This window comes from Ambystoma mexicanum, chromosome 6p (assembly GCF_040938575.1).
Source record: "Ambystoma mexicanum isolate Mex_15411 chromosome 6p, UKY_AmexF1_1, whole genome shotgun sequence".
Taxonomy (NCBI): domain Eukaryota; kingdom Metazoa; phylum Chordata; class Amphibia; order Caudata; family Ambystomatidae; genus Ambystoma; species Ambystoma mexicanum.
The window spans coordinates 1,453,377,016-1,453,395,352 of record NC_090935.1 but is presented as its reverse complement, the minus strand read 5'-3'; the positions used below and the strand labels follow the sequence as shown (position 1 = coordinate 1,453,395,352).

At 53.5% G+C, this 18,337-nt stretch overlaps 1 protein-coding gene across 4 annotated transcripts in view; it reads right to left on the bottom strand.

The window, feature by feature from the left end:
• Positions 1–18,337, bottom strand: part of LOC138510515 (zinc finger protein 182-like) — a 181,435-nt gene that overhangs the window by 66,032 nt on the left and 97,066 nt on the right. For all 4 annotated transcript variants that reach the window (XM_069626218.1, XM_069626219.1, XM_069626220.1 and 1 more), the window contains exons 5-6: positions 16,274–16,378; positions 15,551–15,652 (exon numbers count right to left, since the gene is read on the bottom strand). In XM_069626218.1, coding sequence (XP_069482319.1) covers positions 15,551–15,652; positions 16,274–16,378 — 207 coding nt within the window. The remainder of the gene's footprint in view (positions 1–15,550; positions 15,653–16,273; positions 16,379–18,337) is intronic.

Sequence of the window (18,337 nt, the reverse complement as noted above, 5' to 3'; positions counted from 1 at the left end):
TGTCCCCCAGCACCCCCAGCAGTGCAGGGAACCTGCCAGCAGGCCCCCACTCATGTCCCCTTGCACCCCCAACACTGAGGGGCACCTGCCAGCAGGCCCCCACTCATGTCCCCCAGCACCCCCACCCCCAGCAGTACAGGGCACCTGCCAGCTGGCCCCCACTCATGTCCCCCCGCACTCCCACCCCCCAGCAGTGCAGGGCACCTGCCAGCAGGCCCCCACTCATGTCCCCCAGCACCCCCAGCAGTGCAGGGCACCTGCCAGCAGGCCCCCACTCATGTCCCCCAGCACCCCCACCCCCCAGCATTGCAGGGCACCTGCGAGCAGGCCCCCACTCATGTCCCCCAGCACCCCCACCCCCCAGCAGTGCAGGGCACCTGCCAGCAGTCCCCCACTCATGTCCCCCAGCACCCCCAGCCCCCAGCAGTGCAGGGCACCTGCCAGCAGGCCCCCACTCATGTCCCCCAGCACCCCCACCCCCCAGCAGTGCAGGGGACCTGCCAGCAGGCCCCCACTCATGTCCCACTCATGTCCCCTTGCACCCCCACACCCCAGCAGTGTAGTGCACCTGCCAGCAGGCCCCCACTCATGTCCCCCAGCACCCTCACCCCCCAGCAGTGCAGGGCACCTGCCAGCAGACCCCCACTCATGTCCCCCAGCACCCCCACCCCCCAGCAGTGCAGGGCACCTGCCAGCAGACCCCCACTCATGTCCCCCAGCACCCCCACCCCCCAGCAGCGAGGGGCACCTGCCAGCAGGCCCCCACTCATGTCCCCCAGCGCCCCCACCCCCCCAGCAGTGCAGGGCACCTGCCAGCAGGCCCCCACTCATGTCCCCCCAGCACCCCCACCTGCCAGCAGGCCCCCACTCATGTGCCCTTGCACCCCCACCCCTCAGCACTGAGGGGCACCTGCCAGCAGGCCCCCACTCATGTCCCCCAGCACCCCTAACCCCCAGCAGTGCAGGGCACCTGCCAGCAGGCCCCCACTCATGTCCCCCAGCTCCCCCACCCCCCAGCACTGCAGGACATCTGCCAGCAGGCCCCCACTCATGTCCCCTTGCACCCTCACTCCCCCAGCAGTGCAGGGCACCTGCCAGCAGGCCCCCACTCATGCCCCACTCATGTCCCCCAGCACCCCCACCCCCCAGCAGTGAAATGGCGATCTCATGACACAAACCAAAAAGTCAACTATGTACATCAACACACGTCTGCCACACGAAGGCAGGCGGTAGGGTCCCTGCGCATTAAGAAAATGTGCGCTAACAAAAAGCACGTATATACAGCTCTGATGAATGTCCCATACTGTGGCCCTCTAGGACAAATGACGTGCAAAGGGCTATGCGACAAACACGGACACCCGCTGTGTCAAAAATAGCGTGTGCGTGTATTTCGGGGGTGCGCGGGAAGTTCCACACACGATTGGGCCTGGACGAGCGGGGTACGTGTATTTCTGGGGCGCGCGGGAAGTTTTACACACGATTGGGCCTGGGCGAGCAGGGTATGTGTATTTCAGGGGCTCGCGGGAAGTTTTACATGCGATTGGGCCTGGGTGACCGGGGTACGTGTATTACTGGGGTGGGGGGGGGGGGAGTACAGGAGGCAAGTGCGCGGAACGGCCACACGCTCGCCTACAACACGTATTAATGGAATCGAACGGGGCTAAGGCATGCGCCAAAAAAGACGTGCCAATCCGGAAAGACATACGCCAGCAGGAAGCAGGCATACGTCGACCCACGCAGCATAAAAGTGCGCGCAAACAACAAACAAGCTCAGACGCCAGGATGAATATACCGTTCCTAGCAGCAGTGGCCGTGGGATATCACAGGAGGAGGAGGATAGTTAGGGCCAGAATTTTTACACCCAGAACCAGCCTTTTTGGGATGCCCGATGACCAGGTGTATGGGAGGTACAGGTTTCCACCTCACATAATACTCGACCTGGTCAGTGAGTGGGAGGATGACCTCACATCACCCACTCTGTGCTCCCAAGCACTCAGCCCCCTGGAGAAGGTCCTTAATGTATTGCACTTCATGACCACTGGATCATTTCAGCGGACAAGTGCCATAGTGGGGGGGGTGTGACAGGCCACTAAGTCACGCCGTCAACACCCGGTCTTGGCCATCATCACTGCACGCCCCTCAGTCCGCAGGCACATATACCTGCCCAGAACACCTGCAGAAAGGCAGGCTTCCGTCCAGGATTTCTACAGGGTGGCACAATTTCCCAAAGTGCTAGGTGCCATTGATTGCACCCATGTGGCCCTACGTCCCCCCAGGGCATCTGAGAACATCTATAGAAACCGCAAGCACTGGCATTCCATCAACGTCCAGGTAGTATGTGATGCCAAGGGAATCATCACCTCAGTATATGCCAACTATCCAGGGTCTACCCACAACAGTTTCATCTACAGAATGTCAACCCTAAACCGGGACCTAGAAACTGGGCGGCATGGTGACACATGGCTGCTTGATGAGTATAAATGCCACTGCACATGCATGCATGTCAGATACTGAGTAATGTCACAACCCCACTAATGATACCCATCACCACCTCCCCAGGGGACAGTGCCTACCCTCTGAGCACCCACATGATGACGCCAATTTGGAACCCCACAACACCACCCGAGGTAAGATACAACACAGCCCACATTGCAACACGGGGCATAGTGGAGCGCACATTCGGAGTGCTCAAGTCACGCTTTCGCTCCCTTGGCCGTTCTGGCGGGCAGCTGTTATACGCTCCCACAGTAGTGTTCAGGATCACAGTGGCAGCATGTGTCCTGCACAACGTTGCAACACGCCGGGGCCTGCCCGTGGACATGGTGGTGCCCCCACATCCCCAACCACATGCACGCCCGCTGCACATGGGAGGGGAAGGGCACGGGGTGAGGCCGCCCGTACGCAGCTGGTGGCTAATTACTTCACCTAAAATCACACCCCTGTGGAGTGCACACAGCCCTGGCACATACCATCTAACAATCAATGATGATGACTCACAAGACAGTCAACTGTCACTACCATACCAGCCTGAAATTGTTCACCTGGAAGTGTTACATTGTGTGCATCCCTACCGAAACACCACCAATTCTGTGTCATTAAAAGACATACATCTATGCCAGGGCTGCACAACTGATTTTGAGAGAGGGCTGAAAGTATCTTACATGAGGGCTATAGTGGCCCGAAAAGTAAATGTGCGTTAGTTGGGGCGTGGCAGGAGGCTCCTTCAAACCACAATTTGTATTAAAGACATGGAAAAAGAATATGTTGTTGAGGGGTAACGAATTTCATTTGCATTTCAAACGTACATTTAGTACTACACATTATCCATTGTCATGAATCATTTCAATTTAGTAATTGTATATCGTCTGTTCAATCAAAACATATATATATTTTATTGACCCTTGATTGGACATTCAGTTCTTTTTCACCGCTATAGTTTGCTGTTCGGGTTGGCCAAGAGGAGTAGGTCCTTCGTTGGGTCAGGTTTCCTCATAAAGCAAAGGATGTACATCTCCTAACTGTGCCTGTTTCAGCTTTATTATTGGGTTCACTCTTGGAGTGCAACACAATGCCCCATGGCCCCCTTACCCCCAACTAAACAATGCCCCATGCCTCCTACCCCCAACCAAACACTATGCCCCATGGCCCCCTCACCCCCAACTAAACACAATGCCCCATGGCTCCCACCCCCAACTAAACACAATGCCCCATGCCTCCCACCCCCAACTAAACACAATGCCCCATGGCCCCCTCACCCCCAACCAAACACCAAGCCCCATGGCACCCTCACCCCCAACCAAACACTAAGCCCCATGACCCCCTCGCCCCCAACCAAACACAATGCCCCATGCCTCCCACCACACTTCGGGCCAACATCTCCAATCAGGCACGAACTCGAACCCCCACCCCCCTAGCTCAGCACACACACTCTCAAGCATGCACCCATACAGACCCGAACCCCACACCCCCCAAATTGCTAAAACATGACAGTACTAAGTGAAATTAGTGGTAGTCTTACAACCTGAATAAGCCAGCACATCAACCCCTTCCAACTGTAGTGTTGCTGCCACGCAAATGTGCCAGTGTACTGCATACAACATGAACTCCATCTGCAAAGTAGACGGCCTTGTGAAGACATGAGGAAGGAACCTGCAAATTTGGAGGAAGACATGGATGCACAAGCACATATCAATACACCATGCAGTGTACAATACAACAACAATATCCACTAGGAATGTATACACAGTATTGACTACAGACTGCCCACACAGCTCATGGGAGTCCAACGTCACTGTGTAAGTCACTGTCACTTGGGCACACCCTTTGCAAGCCCATGGAAACGGGAAGGAGGGGTGTGTGTGTCATGAACCAAGCATCTAACCCAAACTCAGGACAAGCCTGCATGTGCCCAGCCGGAATACAGTGGATGCCCACGGGAGCCACACAAGGCAACACACTGTAAAAAAAATTAAAAATTAAAAATCAAAAATGGCCATGTGGGAACCAGAGGGGGGTGGGGAGGCCACCCAGGAGGTCCGAGGACAGGGTGCACATCAACAGCCACCTGTGTGGATGTTGGGGAAAAAAATACACATCCATGGGCTCATGGCCTGCACGGCTACGGTATTGTGAGAGAATCGCTGCTGTTGCTCTCCCCACCCTCTGCTGCTGCATCAGGAGGTGGTGGCACTAGGGGAGGCAGCCCACACAAAGCCCTGGTCCGCCATGGCAGCAAGCATGCGGGTGTGGAAGGTCTCGTTCTGGAGGATTATAGTGCAGAGATCCCCATGCACCACCTGACGTGATGCCCGGATCTGCTCCAGAGTTGCCTGCATCTCAGCTGAGAGCGAACGTGTGAGCCGCTCCAGCTGCTGTTCTTTCCTCAGGTTAGTGGAAGCCTCAAGGTCAACAAGAGTCTCCCTGAGGTGATGGAGTTCTCGATTGGCGTAGAGTCTCCAGTGCCGCCCGTCTGTCCCTGTTGGACGCCAACATGTCCTCCCTGAGTGATTGGCAAATGGAGTCTGTTGCCTGCTGTAGTTGCTCCATCTGCCTTTCAGGGGGAACAATGGAAGTGGCCACCCTCTCCATTGCTTGAGCCATCATCTCAGCTGATGCTGCCTGTTGGTTTGCCATACCATATATGGATTGCTCCCATGCGGTATTGCCTGGTGGCGTACGGCCACCGCGTCGGCGGGCACCACACCTGTTTGGGGCAAGGTGAACTGCGCCTTGCTGTGCCGGCACTGCCTGAGGCTGCAGGACTGCATTCCCCCTCTGATCTGCTTGCCCAGGAACAGGATCAGATGTTGCAGAGTGTGACCCTGCATCCGTAACCACCAAAGGCAGACCTACCAACACTGGCATCCCCATAGAGGGTTCTAGCCATGGTGCAGGTGGGTTGGACAGAACAGAATCCCTGCCAGAACGACTTACCTGCAACGGCACATAGGTCTCATCATCCGAATCAGCACCTGAATGGAGGTCTGGGGAGGTGTACCCAGAGACACCCCTGGAGAGAATGGTCTGCAGCAAGATTGGGTTCTCACCCACCACCACACCACGTCCCCCACTGGTGCCCGGTCGTACCTGAGATCTCTCCTGGGTCTGCACCATCTCCTCAACCTCAACAGCATCAAGTGCGTCATCCCCTGCAAAAACATGAAAGCCAAAAAATGGAAACGGGCATTAGCACAATGGCACACAAATAGGCCAGACAAGCTACAGAACCAGTACATGATTGACACATGTTCCACATGACTATAAACCTCCGTTGCATGCACTGTCACCGAGTTGGAAGGGGAGGCAAATGGCAGACACTGATGACACCAAGATGGAAGAGCAACACATTAGCTTCATGCTGGGTAGCAGTGCCATCACACATTGGCCTGTGAGTGGTATGTCCAATCCACATACATGACACATGCCATCACACAGATGGCATGTACCATAGGCATGGTGCATATGACAAGTACTGCCATATGTCAGTGAATGAGTACTGTCACCCATCCATGTGAGATGGACATGATGAGATGAAAAATGCTACATAGCGTGACAATATTACACATGTGCCACTCACTGCAACACATGCAGCGTACAAGAATACACTGATCGCAGCAGAGGTACACATCAATGGTTCTTCACTTAAACCTCCCATGAAACAACTATCATGTACCACATACAAACTGGTACCCAAAAATCAATGTCAGTAGGCCAATTCTCAATCAGCCTGAATGCTGTACTCATTCACCTAACAAGGTAACACATGTGGGCCAATGTGGTGTGTAATGAATGACAGAAGCATGTCACATATGCGACAATAGGGCTGAGAAATGTGTAGTGAAAGTGGGAGAATTGAAACAATCAGCCTGATGAACACTGAAAAATACGGAACAATGTTGTTGCAAGATGCCACTTAAAGGGCAACTGCCGTAGTGTTGCGCAAAATGTCTACTGTGGGCAGAAGGGATATTGTAATACCCAAATCCAAGGCCACAGAATGTTTCGGATGAAGGACATGGGTGACCCAAACCACTCAGGCACACACCCTCAGCTGGCACTCAATCAGAACCCGTCACACACACAAACACACACAACATACATATGGATCACACATACATGCATGCGCACTCACCGGACAATGCCTCGTAATCTAGCAGTTCTCCAACACCTTGGATCTGTTCCTCTGTGGCGTAGGTCCCAGCAACATACTCCTATATAGTGAGTTCGGTGTCCTCTGGTGGAGACCCACCGCCAGTCACCAGAGTAGCGGCATGATTTGAGGCCAGCTTTTTCTTTGCCCTGCATTTCAGGTCATTCCACCACTTGTAGCAACCACCAGCTGTGCGCCTCACAAATCCAAGGGCACTTATGATGTCCGCGACGGTCTGCCAGTGTGCCTGACGTTGACCAGGTGTGGTCTTGCACCCTGCAGTAATCAACATTTCGCGGTCATGTGTGGACACATACTCCACAAGTGCATCACGTTCGGCCTCATTGAAGCTAGGCTTCCTTGACGTGCCGGACTGTGTAGCCGTGTCTGGGGTATCAGCCTGTAGTGGACGAGCACTCTTCTTCTTTCTTTTCGAAGGTGGTGGGGATCGTGAGTGGCTTACGCCGCTCTGGTCACTAGGGGTAGGAGCACCGGTGGACTGGGTAGTAGGAGTGTGCGAATGCACACTGACCATGGGACTTGGTGCAGGCATTGGCTGGAGTGTGATGTTGTCAGGGGGAACGTTAGTATGATGGACCAGGACTGACACTGTCCTGGCTGGGAGAGTCAGAGCTGGGGCGGATGGAGCTGCAGCTGCCCCTGCAGCCTCCCCACCCTGCATACTTGGGGCAGCAGATGACATAGCTGCCCCAGATCCACATGGATTGGTGACAACAACTTGCACCGCCACACGTGGCCTAGACTTGCTGACCTGGAAGTCAGCCAGGGAGTCATCCTGTGCCAGGTCAGGTGCCACAATGGGCTGGTCCAACAGGGGCTGAGCTTGGATGGTGTCAGCCACGTTTCCCTCAACCATGGGCGGGGGGGGCATGGGTGTCCCCGATTGTTCCTCCACACATGGGGGCATACGGGCACCCTGCAAATCCCAGCCACGTCCCCTACCGCACCCACCACGCCCACCTTTTGAGGGTCGGCCACCTTTGCCTCCCTTACCGCTTGGTCGCCTCCCAGCCATGGCACTGATGTTGTTGTGCGTATGGGAGTTGCAGTAAACTATTGTCCTGGGCAATTGGGGGTCAAAGGGGTAGGATGCCAGATGGAATTCGTACCCTAGTGCTCTAACAAGGCTGTCTGTGAATAATAAACGTGCACGCAACCCCTCGTAGACCACGTGTGTGAAAAAATGAACTCGCACTACGCTGTGGCACCCAGAAACACAAAAATAAGCGTACGCGTAATACACGCAGCCTACAATGACCTCTGAAGGGGAACGCGGCACACGGGGTAAGTACAGTTGCTAAGTACATGCAGAACTCACCGTCTGCCTGGAAAAAGAATGTGAAAAATACGCACATGTGCGCGTTCGCAACACCCCCGCCAAAAGAAGAATTGTACGCTGTCTGAGGAGACAGGACAAAAGGAGAAGTGAACTCCGTTTGAGGAAACAGGCCCAACAAAAAAATCAGAAAAGAGCTGTCAGAGGTTACAGGGAGTACGAACCAGAAACGCTGTGAAGTAATCGCGTGTGAACCGACAAAAACTACAGATTTCACCCACTCGCTCTCCACGAAAAGCTCGTACAAGGAAATGGCGTCCTACACGCAGCTTTTAAGCCGGCCTACACGTACACGTCAGAGACGCGTGTACGCGGGCGCTTTCATCCAATTACACGCAATGACATTCGGACGTGCAGTTTTTCCACGTGTGCTCTGTCATCACGTGCTATGAGGGGGAAACGCCCACACGCGTAATGTAACTTAAGCGCCTACGCGCTAACGGCCTTTGGTCCAATGGAATCGCGCGCGTGCACTGACGCGCTAAGGCCCTTTCCTCGAATTACACGCGGACGTGCAAGATTTTCACGTGCCGAAGCACTCCGTATCAAGCTGGCCATGCAAAAACACACGGAAGACCACGCTCCTGCCCTGAAGGCCATTTTCCTGCCCCCAGGAACCCCGAGCACGCTCCCACCTGCCATCTGCTGCTGCCTGACTGCCTGCTGCCCACGTGCCCTGCTATTTGGTGCCTGCACATCAGCCATCTGCAGGGGTCCAGTTGCTGTGTCCACCCCTGCTGGAACTGAAGACTCCCGACTGGGATACCATTGCTCCACAGCCCAGCCCCAGGACCTAGTTGCCCACCCACGCCTGCCTCGGGGGTCACCATTTCGGGGCAAACACCATCTGAGACCACTGGCGACCCCCAGCCAGAGGGGCAGAGGGCCACTAGCTTCAGTCAGAAGGAAGTTGGTGTCCTGGTGAAGCATGTCCTGGGGCAGTATGATGCCCTCTTCGGAACATCACGCGCCTACAAGGAAGGACGGGATAGGATCTGGGACGACTTTGTGGTTGCCATCAACGTGGAGGGGGTGGCACCCCGCAACATCAAGCAAGTCAAGAAGCGCTGGGAGGACTTGAGGTCCAGGACCCTCAACAAGGCCCGGCGCCTCATGGAGGGGGGCCGGCGCAGCAGGAGTACCATCCAGATGAGGGTCCTGGAACGCGTAGGCCCAGCACTCCACACCCAGATCCTTCGGAGGCAGACCCGTCCGGAGTTCAGCGGTAAGTGGCCAAGCATTGCTGTGAGAGACAGGGCATGTTGCAGGGTGCTGGTTGTCGGATACTTGCCTGTATGTGTGACATAGGCCATGTACGTATGTGTGCGTGCAGGGACATCATGGTCATGCATGTGAGACCAGTAATGTGTGAACCACATGGTTGGTGCATGTGTTACAATGCAACATGCGGAGCAGGATGGGGAATGCACACATTAATGCATGCCTGTCTCTGTTATTGGACATGGATGGGGTGTGAGAGATGGGTGCTGCTGTCATGGACATGTATGGTGTCCATGTCTGTGTGTCTGACTTGCGTGTCTGTGACTTGTAAATGCCATGGATGCATGACACAGGTCTGTGACAATGTTCAGATTCACTGATGCAGCCTACTCATCCTTGTATCCACTGTGTCTGGGGTGTACGAGGCCAGATGGATGCAACTACAGTGAAGTGTGTGAATGTGATAGGCATGACCCATGATGCATGTGGGTTTCAAACCAGCATTGTATGTTTCAAGAGTCCCTTGGACATGTATTCTAATGTTCATAGCATGCGCCATGCCTGTTAATGCATGTGTTTTGCCTGCACTGACCCATGTGTTGTGGAGGGACATGATGGAAGTGATGTTTGACAGTGCCACTCATCTGCTATTGCTTCCTGTCTAGGGGACCATTGTACAGTACCCTGATGCTTGTGTTCTATGTCTCCCTCTACACAGCGGCAAGTGATGAAGAGGGCGGAGACGGCACTGTGGAGACTATGCGCCAGTCGTTCTCCATGCCGTCATCCGGCCCAGATGCCACCAGGGCCCCCTGTGGACCTGCCCTGACCAACGTAGCCAGCTCGGTGGGGATCCCATCCCTGCCAAAGTCGGGAGTCGGAGGTCCAGCAGGGGTGGACACCACAGCAACTGGACCCCAGCAGATGGAGGATGTGCCGGCATCATCGAGCAGGGCACATGTACGACGGCGTCACTGGATTCCATCAGCCTGGATGCCGTCGTGCTGGCAGAGGCAGTTGCGTCGGAGGCAGCGGCAGGCTCAACGTGGGAGGCATCATGGCTCGGGCCATCTACACCAGAGGGGCAGGCATCGGCCGGAGGGCAGGAGGACCCTGGAATGGGAGTGTCTTCCATGTGGCAGCGGTTGGGCCAGCAGATAGGTGCGGAGCGGCGGCGGGCGGAGGAGGCACGGCTCACAATGGTCAGGGCGGAGAACTCCGTGCGCAGGGCGCAGAGGCGGGCTGAGTGCCTCGAGGGAATTCGCAGGGAGTTGGAGGTGGACATGGTGTTATCCCTGCGAGACCTTGGGGCCAGAGAACAGGCCCGCCACCAAGACATTGAACAGGAGTTCGATGATGCCCTGGCCCATGACATCAACAAGTGAGCCGTTGGACTTGCCCGCCGCCATTGTATATAGTTCATTAGTGTTAAATTTAATTTCTTTTTTCTTTCATTTGGGGCGCATGGACTATGCCCCGCATTTTTGTATATAGTTAGTAATTGGGTAGGTTACATTGTAGGTTTAATTTATGTCGTTGGGCTCATGGACCCTGTATTTGCTATTTGTACATAGTTTTACAGTGGATTTGTATCCTTCATCTTTATTTTTCTTCACCATGGAGCAATGGATATTACGCTTTTCTTTCCCTTTGGATTTGCTTTGTTGGACAGTGACTTTGGACACCTTTTCGTTTGGATTAATTTGGATTCTCTTTTTTTAGTAATTTTTTGGGACATGCTGCATTTTGATTATTATTGGCATTATTGTGTGTTTTTATTTCATTCCCTTCATTTTGACTTGAATACATTTTTGTTTCTTACTTCAATGTGTGGTCTTGATTGGTTTCGTGCATGTCACAATGTGGGTTTTCTCAGTCATGTGTTGCCATTGTGTGGGTCTGACAGACTTGTACTCGTGCGCATACTGCTTATTTGTGATCTATCATGTAATGATGATTTCAATTTGGAGTGGAGGTAAAGCTTGGTTGGGCGTTTGGACTGGGGTGCTGTGGGTCGGATTTGTGTGGCCATAAGAGCCAGGGATCTGGATTGTGATGACGTGTTGGCTGGGGGACATGTGTCGGGGCCTGCTGGCAGGTGCCTGTCAATGATGGGGTGGTGGGGGTGCAGGGGGACATGAGTGGGGGCCTGCTGGCAGGTGCCCTGCACTGCTGGGGGGTGGGGGTGCAGAGGGTCATGAGTGGGGGCCTGCTGGTAGGTGCCCCCGACTGCTGGGGGGTGCGGGTGCAGGGGGACATATGTGGGACATCAGTGGGGGCCTGCTGGCAGGTGCCCCTGACTGCTGGGGGGTGTGCGTGCAGGGGGACATGTGTGGGGGCCTGCCTGCTGGCAGGTGCCCCCGACTGCTGGGGGGTGGGGGTGCAGGGGGACATGTGTAGGGGCCTGCCTGCTGGCAGGTGCCCCTGACTACTGGGGGGTGGGGGGTGGGGGTGCAGGGGGACATGTGTGGGACATGAGTGGGGACCTGCTGGCAGGTGCCCCAGACTGCTGGGGGGTGGGGGTGCAGGGGGACATGTGTGGGGGCCTGCTGGCAGGTGCCCCTGACTGCTGGGGGGTGGGGGTGCAGGGGGACATGAGTGGGGGCCTGCTGGCAGGTGCCCCAGACTGCTGGGGGGTGGGGGTGCAGGGGGACATGTGTGGGGGCCTGCTGGCAGGTGCCCCTGACTGCTGGGGGGTGGGGGTGCAGGGGGACATGAGTGGGGGCCTGCTGGCAGGTGCCCCTGACTGCTGGGAGGTGGGGGTGCAGGGGGACATGTGTGGGGGCCTGCTGGCAGGTGCCCCTGACTGCTGGGGGGTGGGGGTGCAGGGGGACATGTGTGGGACGTGAGTGGGGGCAGGTGCCCGTGACTGCTGGGGGGTGGGGGTGCAGGGTGAGAGGTGTGGGAGCTGCTGGCAGGTGCTCCTGACTGCTGGGGGGTAGGGGTGCAGGGGGACATGTGTGGGACATGAGTGGGGGCCTGCTGGCAGGTGCCCCTGACTCTGGGGGGTGGGGGTGCAGGGGGACATGTGTGGGTGCCTGCTGGCAGGTGCCCCCGACTGCTGGGGGTGGGGGTGCAGGGGGACGTATGGGGCCTGCTGGCAGGTGCCCCTGACTGCTGGGGGACATGTGTGGGGGCCTGCTGGCAGGTGCCCCTGACTGCTGGGGGTGTAGGGGGACATGTGTGGGGGCCTGCTGGCAGGTGCCCCTGACTGCTGGGGGTGGGGGCGCTGGGGGACATGTGTGGGGGCCTGCTGGCAGGTGCCCCTGACTGCTGGGGGACATGTGTGGGGGCCTGCTGGCAGGTGCCCCTGAATGCTGTGGGGTGGGGGTGCTGGGGGACATGAGTGGGGGCCTGCTGGCAGGTGCCCATGACTGCTAAGGGGTGGGGTGCAGGGGGACATGTGTGGGGGCCTGCTGGCAGGTGCCCCTGACTGCTGGGGGCTGGGGGTGCAGGGGGACATGTGTGGGGGCCTGCAGGCAGGTGCCCCTGACTGCTGGGGGTGGGGGTGCTGGGGAACATGTGTGGGGGCCTGCTGGCAGGTGCCCCTGCACTGCTGGGGGGTGGAGTGCTGGGGGACATGATTGGGGGGCCTGCTGGCAGGTGCCCTAACTGCTGGGGGGTGGGAGTGCTGGGAGACATGAGTTGGTGATCATATTGCAACATGACATGTGGCTTGGCTGGGGGGCATGCCCATGGTGGATGGGCTGCCTGCGGGACATGACCAGGGGTGCAGGGTAGTCCCCTGTGGTGTGGGCTGCCTGCAGGGGCCGTGGAGGGGGTAGAGGGGACACCTGGGAGGACCCACACTGCCAATTCACTTGTAGGACTTCCCACACACCCCCGAAATACGCGTTCCCCACTCTGACAGCAAAACCGCGTGTGAAACTTCACGTGCACCCCTGAAATACACATACCCAGCCCAATCGCGTGTGAAACTTCCCACGCACCCCTGAAATACACGTACCCAGGCCAATCGCGTGTGAAACTTCCCGCGCACCCCTGAAATACACGTACCCAGGCCAATCGCGTGTGAAACTTCCTGCGCACCCCTGAAATACACGTACCCAGGCCAATCGCGTGTGAAACTTCCTGCGCACCCCTGAAATACACGTACCCAGCCCAATCGCGTGTGAAACTTCCCACGCACCCCTGAAATACATGTACCTAGGCCAATCGCGTGTGAAACTTCCCACGCACCCCTGAAATACACGTACCCAGGCCAATCGCGTGTGAAACTTCCCACGCACCCCTGAAATACACGTACCCAGCCCAATCGCGTGTGAAACTTCCCGCGCACCCCTGAAATACACGTACCCAGGCCAATCGCGTGTGAAACTTCCCACGCACCCCTGAAATACACGTACCCAGGCCAATCGTGTGTGAAACTTCCCACGCACCCCTGAAATACACGTACCCTGCTGAAATCGCGTGTGAAACTTCCCGCGAACCCCAGTAATACACGTACCCCACTCACACAGGCCCTTTCGCGTGTGAAACTTCACGTGCACGCCAGTAATACACATTCCCCGCTTGGCGTTTGCTGTTTAGCAGCCCTGTAAACTGGTCCAGGGTTAGCGCAGCCCTTTGCGCTGAATTGGGAATTTTGATGGCTTTTCCTTGCGCAAGGGCGTTCTTGGGGCGCCACTCTGCGCCACGGCTGGTTTTGGAGGCTAAAATCCATGAATACGCTGTGCGCGGAAATTGATTTTAGCGCAAGCGGCTGGCGCAGACATTTGCACGCGCACACTGTGCGCCAGCCGCGTGCGCCACTTTTGTGCAAAATTTTATGAATTACCCTGTTAATGTTTATGCTTCTATATCTTTAAGGTAATCAGGTCCCGAACAGGGTGGAGTCTGGTGGAGGGGCAGATTCTGGTAAAGAGGATAGAGGAAAGCAGGGGTGCAAGCACCTTACTGGTCCAAGGGCAGCAGAAATCCTAAATACGCCACTGCGCATGCCAGGTTTGACCCCTTACCGCTGACAGGAGTGACGTAACTGGTCAGCTGATCCTTAGGGCAGCAAAATCTATATTTCATGTCACGCACCATGTGAAGATTACTGCACTTCATCCGTTTTTGTCCCATTTACCTTCATATTTGGAAAAAAGACTACATTGCCCATACGGAGGGATATTGATTTTAGGCAATGTCTACCAGCCTAAGTGTTTTTTATAGAGAAAATACTCACTTGGGCCTTACTTTTGTACCTTCTGCAAGCTTTGAAACTGAGAAGCACCGTTATGCCTCCCTGACGTATATATTACTACTGTGACTTTTATCTTCTTTTTAATTGCGTTTTATTTCTGTGTTTAAGAATATATAGTGTTTTTATGCTGTCTGCTTTCTTCCTACTACCTTTTATATATATTTTTAGATTATGCAGGGTTTACCGTGATGCCATATTTTTTTGTTATTGCATGTAAGTTTTATGGAATGCTGATGCTGAAATAAACGTATTTGAATGAACGAACACTACTTCCCAAGGGAAGTCTGGCATATAGTGACATACATTCTTGGCATGAAGAAAGCACCCGCATTGAGGTGATACCTGGATGTATCAATTGTATGCATTGCCCGCTAGCCCTTTTTAACCCAACATGGAAACACATTAAAGTGAGCTGCCTCCTCACCTCAATGTGCCCCAGGTATCATCTCAGAGTGTGATCTCAGAGTGTGATCTGCAGGCAAGCTTATGTGAGAGCCTTAAGCCCAGGGACCGCACCTCTCCTGCACTAAAAGTCTTCACTGGCTCCCGCTTGCTGCACGGATTAAATTCAAATCCCTCTGCATCATCCACAAGGCTGTCTGGGCCAGGGGGCCACACGATCTTCAACTCTATCTCACTAAATACTCTCCCTGTAGACCACTACATTCCTCTGGCACAAACTCTTTCAAAGGAACCGTATGCTCGCTAAATCTGCGGTGAAAAGCCACTTAAACATTGATCAAATAGGAAATAATATTTGGAAAGAAAATCTATGTGTACATAGAAATATTGTGTGGTCAGACTTTTAATCTAACAAAATCAATTCTAGTTTTAATTGAATTTGTATTTTAATTGTATTGTTCATTTATAAACGTGCTTAATCCCAGCAATTGGTTTCTTAGCACAGGATTTGAACCTGTGTTGCCTAGTGGTGTCTTGTTTCCAAGACAAACGCGTTGCGCCTGAGCTATCCTCCCTCCCCAAAAGGAGTCTGACACAGCTGAAGCCAACGCATTTCGGACCAAGTCCGTCATCAGGGAAAATCCTGTGCTCACGTATGATGTCCACCATAAGGTCCATCTAGTAGTACAATGGAGAAGCACTTTTTACTCACCACTGTCATGTTTCAATTGTTCGCCTCGCCCAAAGCCCTCCTGTGCTGGATATTGTTCATCCTCTTCCTTAATGATAAACAACACATCCTCCTTTTCTTCTCCTACAATCAAAAGAGATACTTAATATAATAGTAAACAAATATAATACGTATTATTGCCCCACTCTTAAGAGAAAGCATGACTAGTACAGATCTGATCACACTATTCAGATCTTTCATAGAGCTTTTGCAGTATCTGTCAGAGACCAACGAAAGGAATGAGGCTGATTAGGTGCACGGTTACAAGCAGCCGGCTACAGTTAATACATTCCCACTTAGCGATTCAATACAGGAGTTGACTAGTACACACAGTTTTCCTGCCCTGAAGATTGAGTCACTGTAGAAGCTTCCAGAGAATGCCTGCAAAGCACTCTGGTCAATTTGGCACTGAACCAAAGTACTGTCTAGCAATATTAAGGTCCACATGTATCTTTTCTTTGTTATTTAGGATGTAGCATATATGTTACAAGGTGCCTGTGCAGGAGCGAGGGGACCTTGCAGCAGAAAGCCGTTCTAATTTTGCAATTGCAGTTTGATTTTCTCAAGGCCAAACACTGTTGGCATAAATAGAACCGATAAATACAGCACAAAGAAAGCATAAATACAGAAGTGATTCTGCAAAGCCCGAGAGTGTTTGTTATGGGATATTGCCCAACTCAAAGCCTGCAAGTATCTTCTGCTCACCAGAGTCCATTTCTAATTCTTCTCTCCTCTCAGAGCTTTGATGTTCTGGTGAAATGGGGTCATCTTCTTTAATGCATGTATGTGAAATAACCTCTGGTTCTATTCCTAAAATGAAAACACAAGTGTTATACTTCTCAGAGACAAATGACACGCTAGTGGTACACACTTTATAAAGATCACACTATTCATGTCTTTCAGAGAAGCTTCACAGCCTGGCATAACCTTAGGCGAGACCAGTTACACGTTGCAAGTGCAGGGGTATACGATTGCCATCTATTGCTTTCAACATCCATACGAGGACCAAGGCAAAGGTAATTCAACATTGCCATCTATAGCTTTGGATGCATTGGACACCACCCAGATGCAGAATTAAAAGTGAGGGATGGCCCTAAAATTGATCCACAGATGGCATTACCCCCCCACAGAGGATAGTCGGGATGAGGAAGGGATATGACCCACACTGCTGGAAATGCCATACTGAAAGGGGGGACTAAGTTCATATGTGGTGGAAATGTCATGTGGTGCAAACCTATTGGAGCGAGGTCCTTTCCTGGATAACGGAGGTGGATGGAATTGAAAGTACCCTATCCCCATGGTTAATGTTGTTTGGCATTGAAGTAGAGGGTGGCCCGAAGGTATTTCATGACCAATTGCTACAGGTCATGTTAGTGGCTGCTAGATGTTGTGGGGCCCAAAAATGGAAGGCAGCTCGACCTCCCTGGGAAGCGGAATGGGTCACCAAACTTTGCACTATATACGACATGGAATTCCTGACCCACCTAATTGATGAATCTAACACCAATATTGAGGGTTTATGGCTCCCCTTCGACAGATACGGGAGAGCAGCCTGAGGACTACGGAACACTTTAGAAAGACCGCTGGACTTGAATACCGGCCTCAGAAGACTCCGCCTCAAGGATCAGGGGGGCTTAATGGGACGGTCGTCTCAACTCCGGAGTACTGGGCCCTACGTCTCGAGCATCAGTATAAGAACTACCCCTTGCTTGCAAGTGTATCATAATATATTGTGTTGGACCTTTGCCGTAATTGTTATTCCAGGATCCATGGTGGGGAAGGGGGAGGGGGAGGAGGAGAGGGGGAACGGAGGGGGATGGGGGGGAAAGGTTGCGATTGCATCAGTGTTCATTTTCGTTTTTGTACTGTTTTATTAATGTCACAAGCCAAAGCCTTGATTTAATTGAATTTTCAAAATAAAGTGAAGCATGGCCTTAGAGAACAATCTTCTGAATTTGCAACAATATCTGACATTTGATGGGAACCTAAAATTCCAATCTGCTGGAAAACAGTTAGAATTGTGTAGCCAAGTATATTCTGTGCCTGGCCTGCTGGCAGAACTATTACCACTAGGCCAACAAGGAGAACACCTCATAATCCCCTCTGCCCAGTACACCTGTGGAAGGAAGATTGCGTTTACCAGCAATAGTATGAATAACAGGAGACGTGCTACATTCCTGGGGTCCTGAGAATAACTCACACGGCTCAGTTGGTATTTTACTCCATGTCGGAATCCCTATTAATCTTGAACAACAATGAAATGCCACTCACATATGAGAAACAGTGTGGTAACCATCTCAGATGGTCATCCATCAGGGCGACCCACCTCACCCCAGACCATACCTCCAGTTAATGTGCAGAGACAGCACTGAGGGTGGCTATAGTTAAGGTAAGTCCTCCCCGCCATTTAGCACTACTTCCCAAGTGAAGTCTGGAATATAGCGTAATACAGTCTTACCCAGGTTACACCACCCTATTAATTGGCATAAAGAAAGCACCTGCAGTGAGGTGGTACCTTGAGCATCAATGGTACGCGCACCCTCTAGCGCTCTCAGCCCAACCGTGAACCACGTTAAAATGAGTTGCCTCCTCACCTCAATGTGCCCAAGAAGTCATTAGCAGTGGCTTATTTAGGATTTCTGCTGCCCTAGGCCCAAGTGCTTGCATCCCTGCTTTACTCCATCCACTTTACCCAAATATGCACCCTCACCAGACTCCACCAGACGAGGGTACAGCAAACCTATCCAGCCCATGATGTGCCTGGAGATA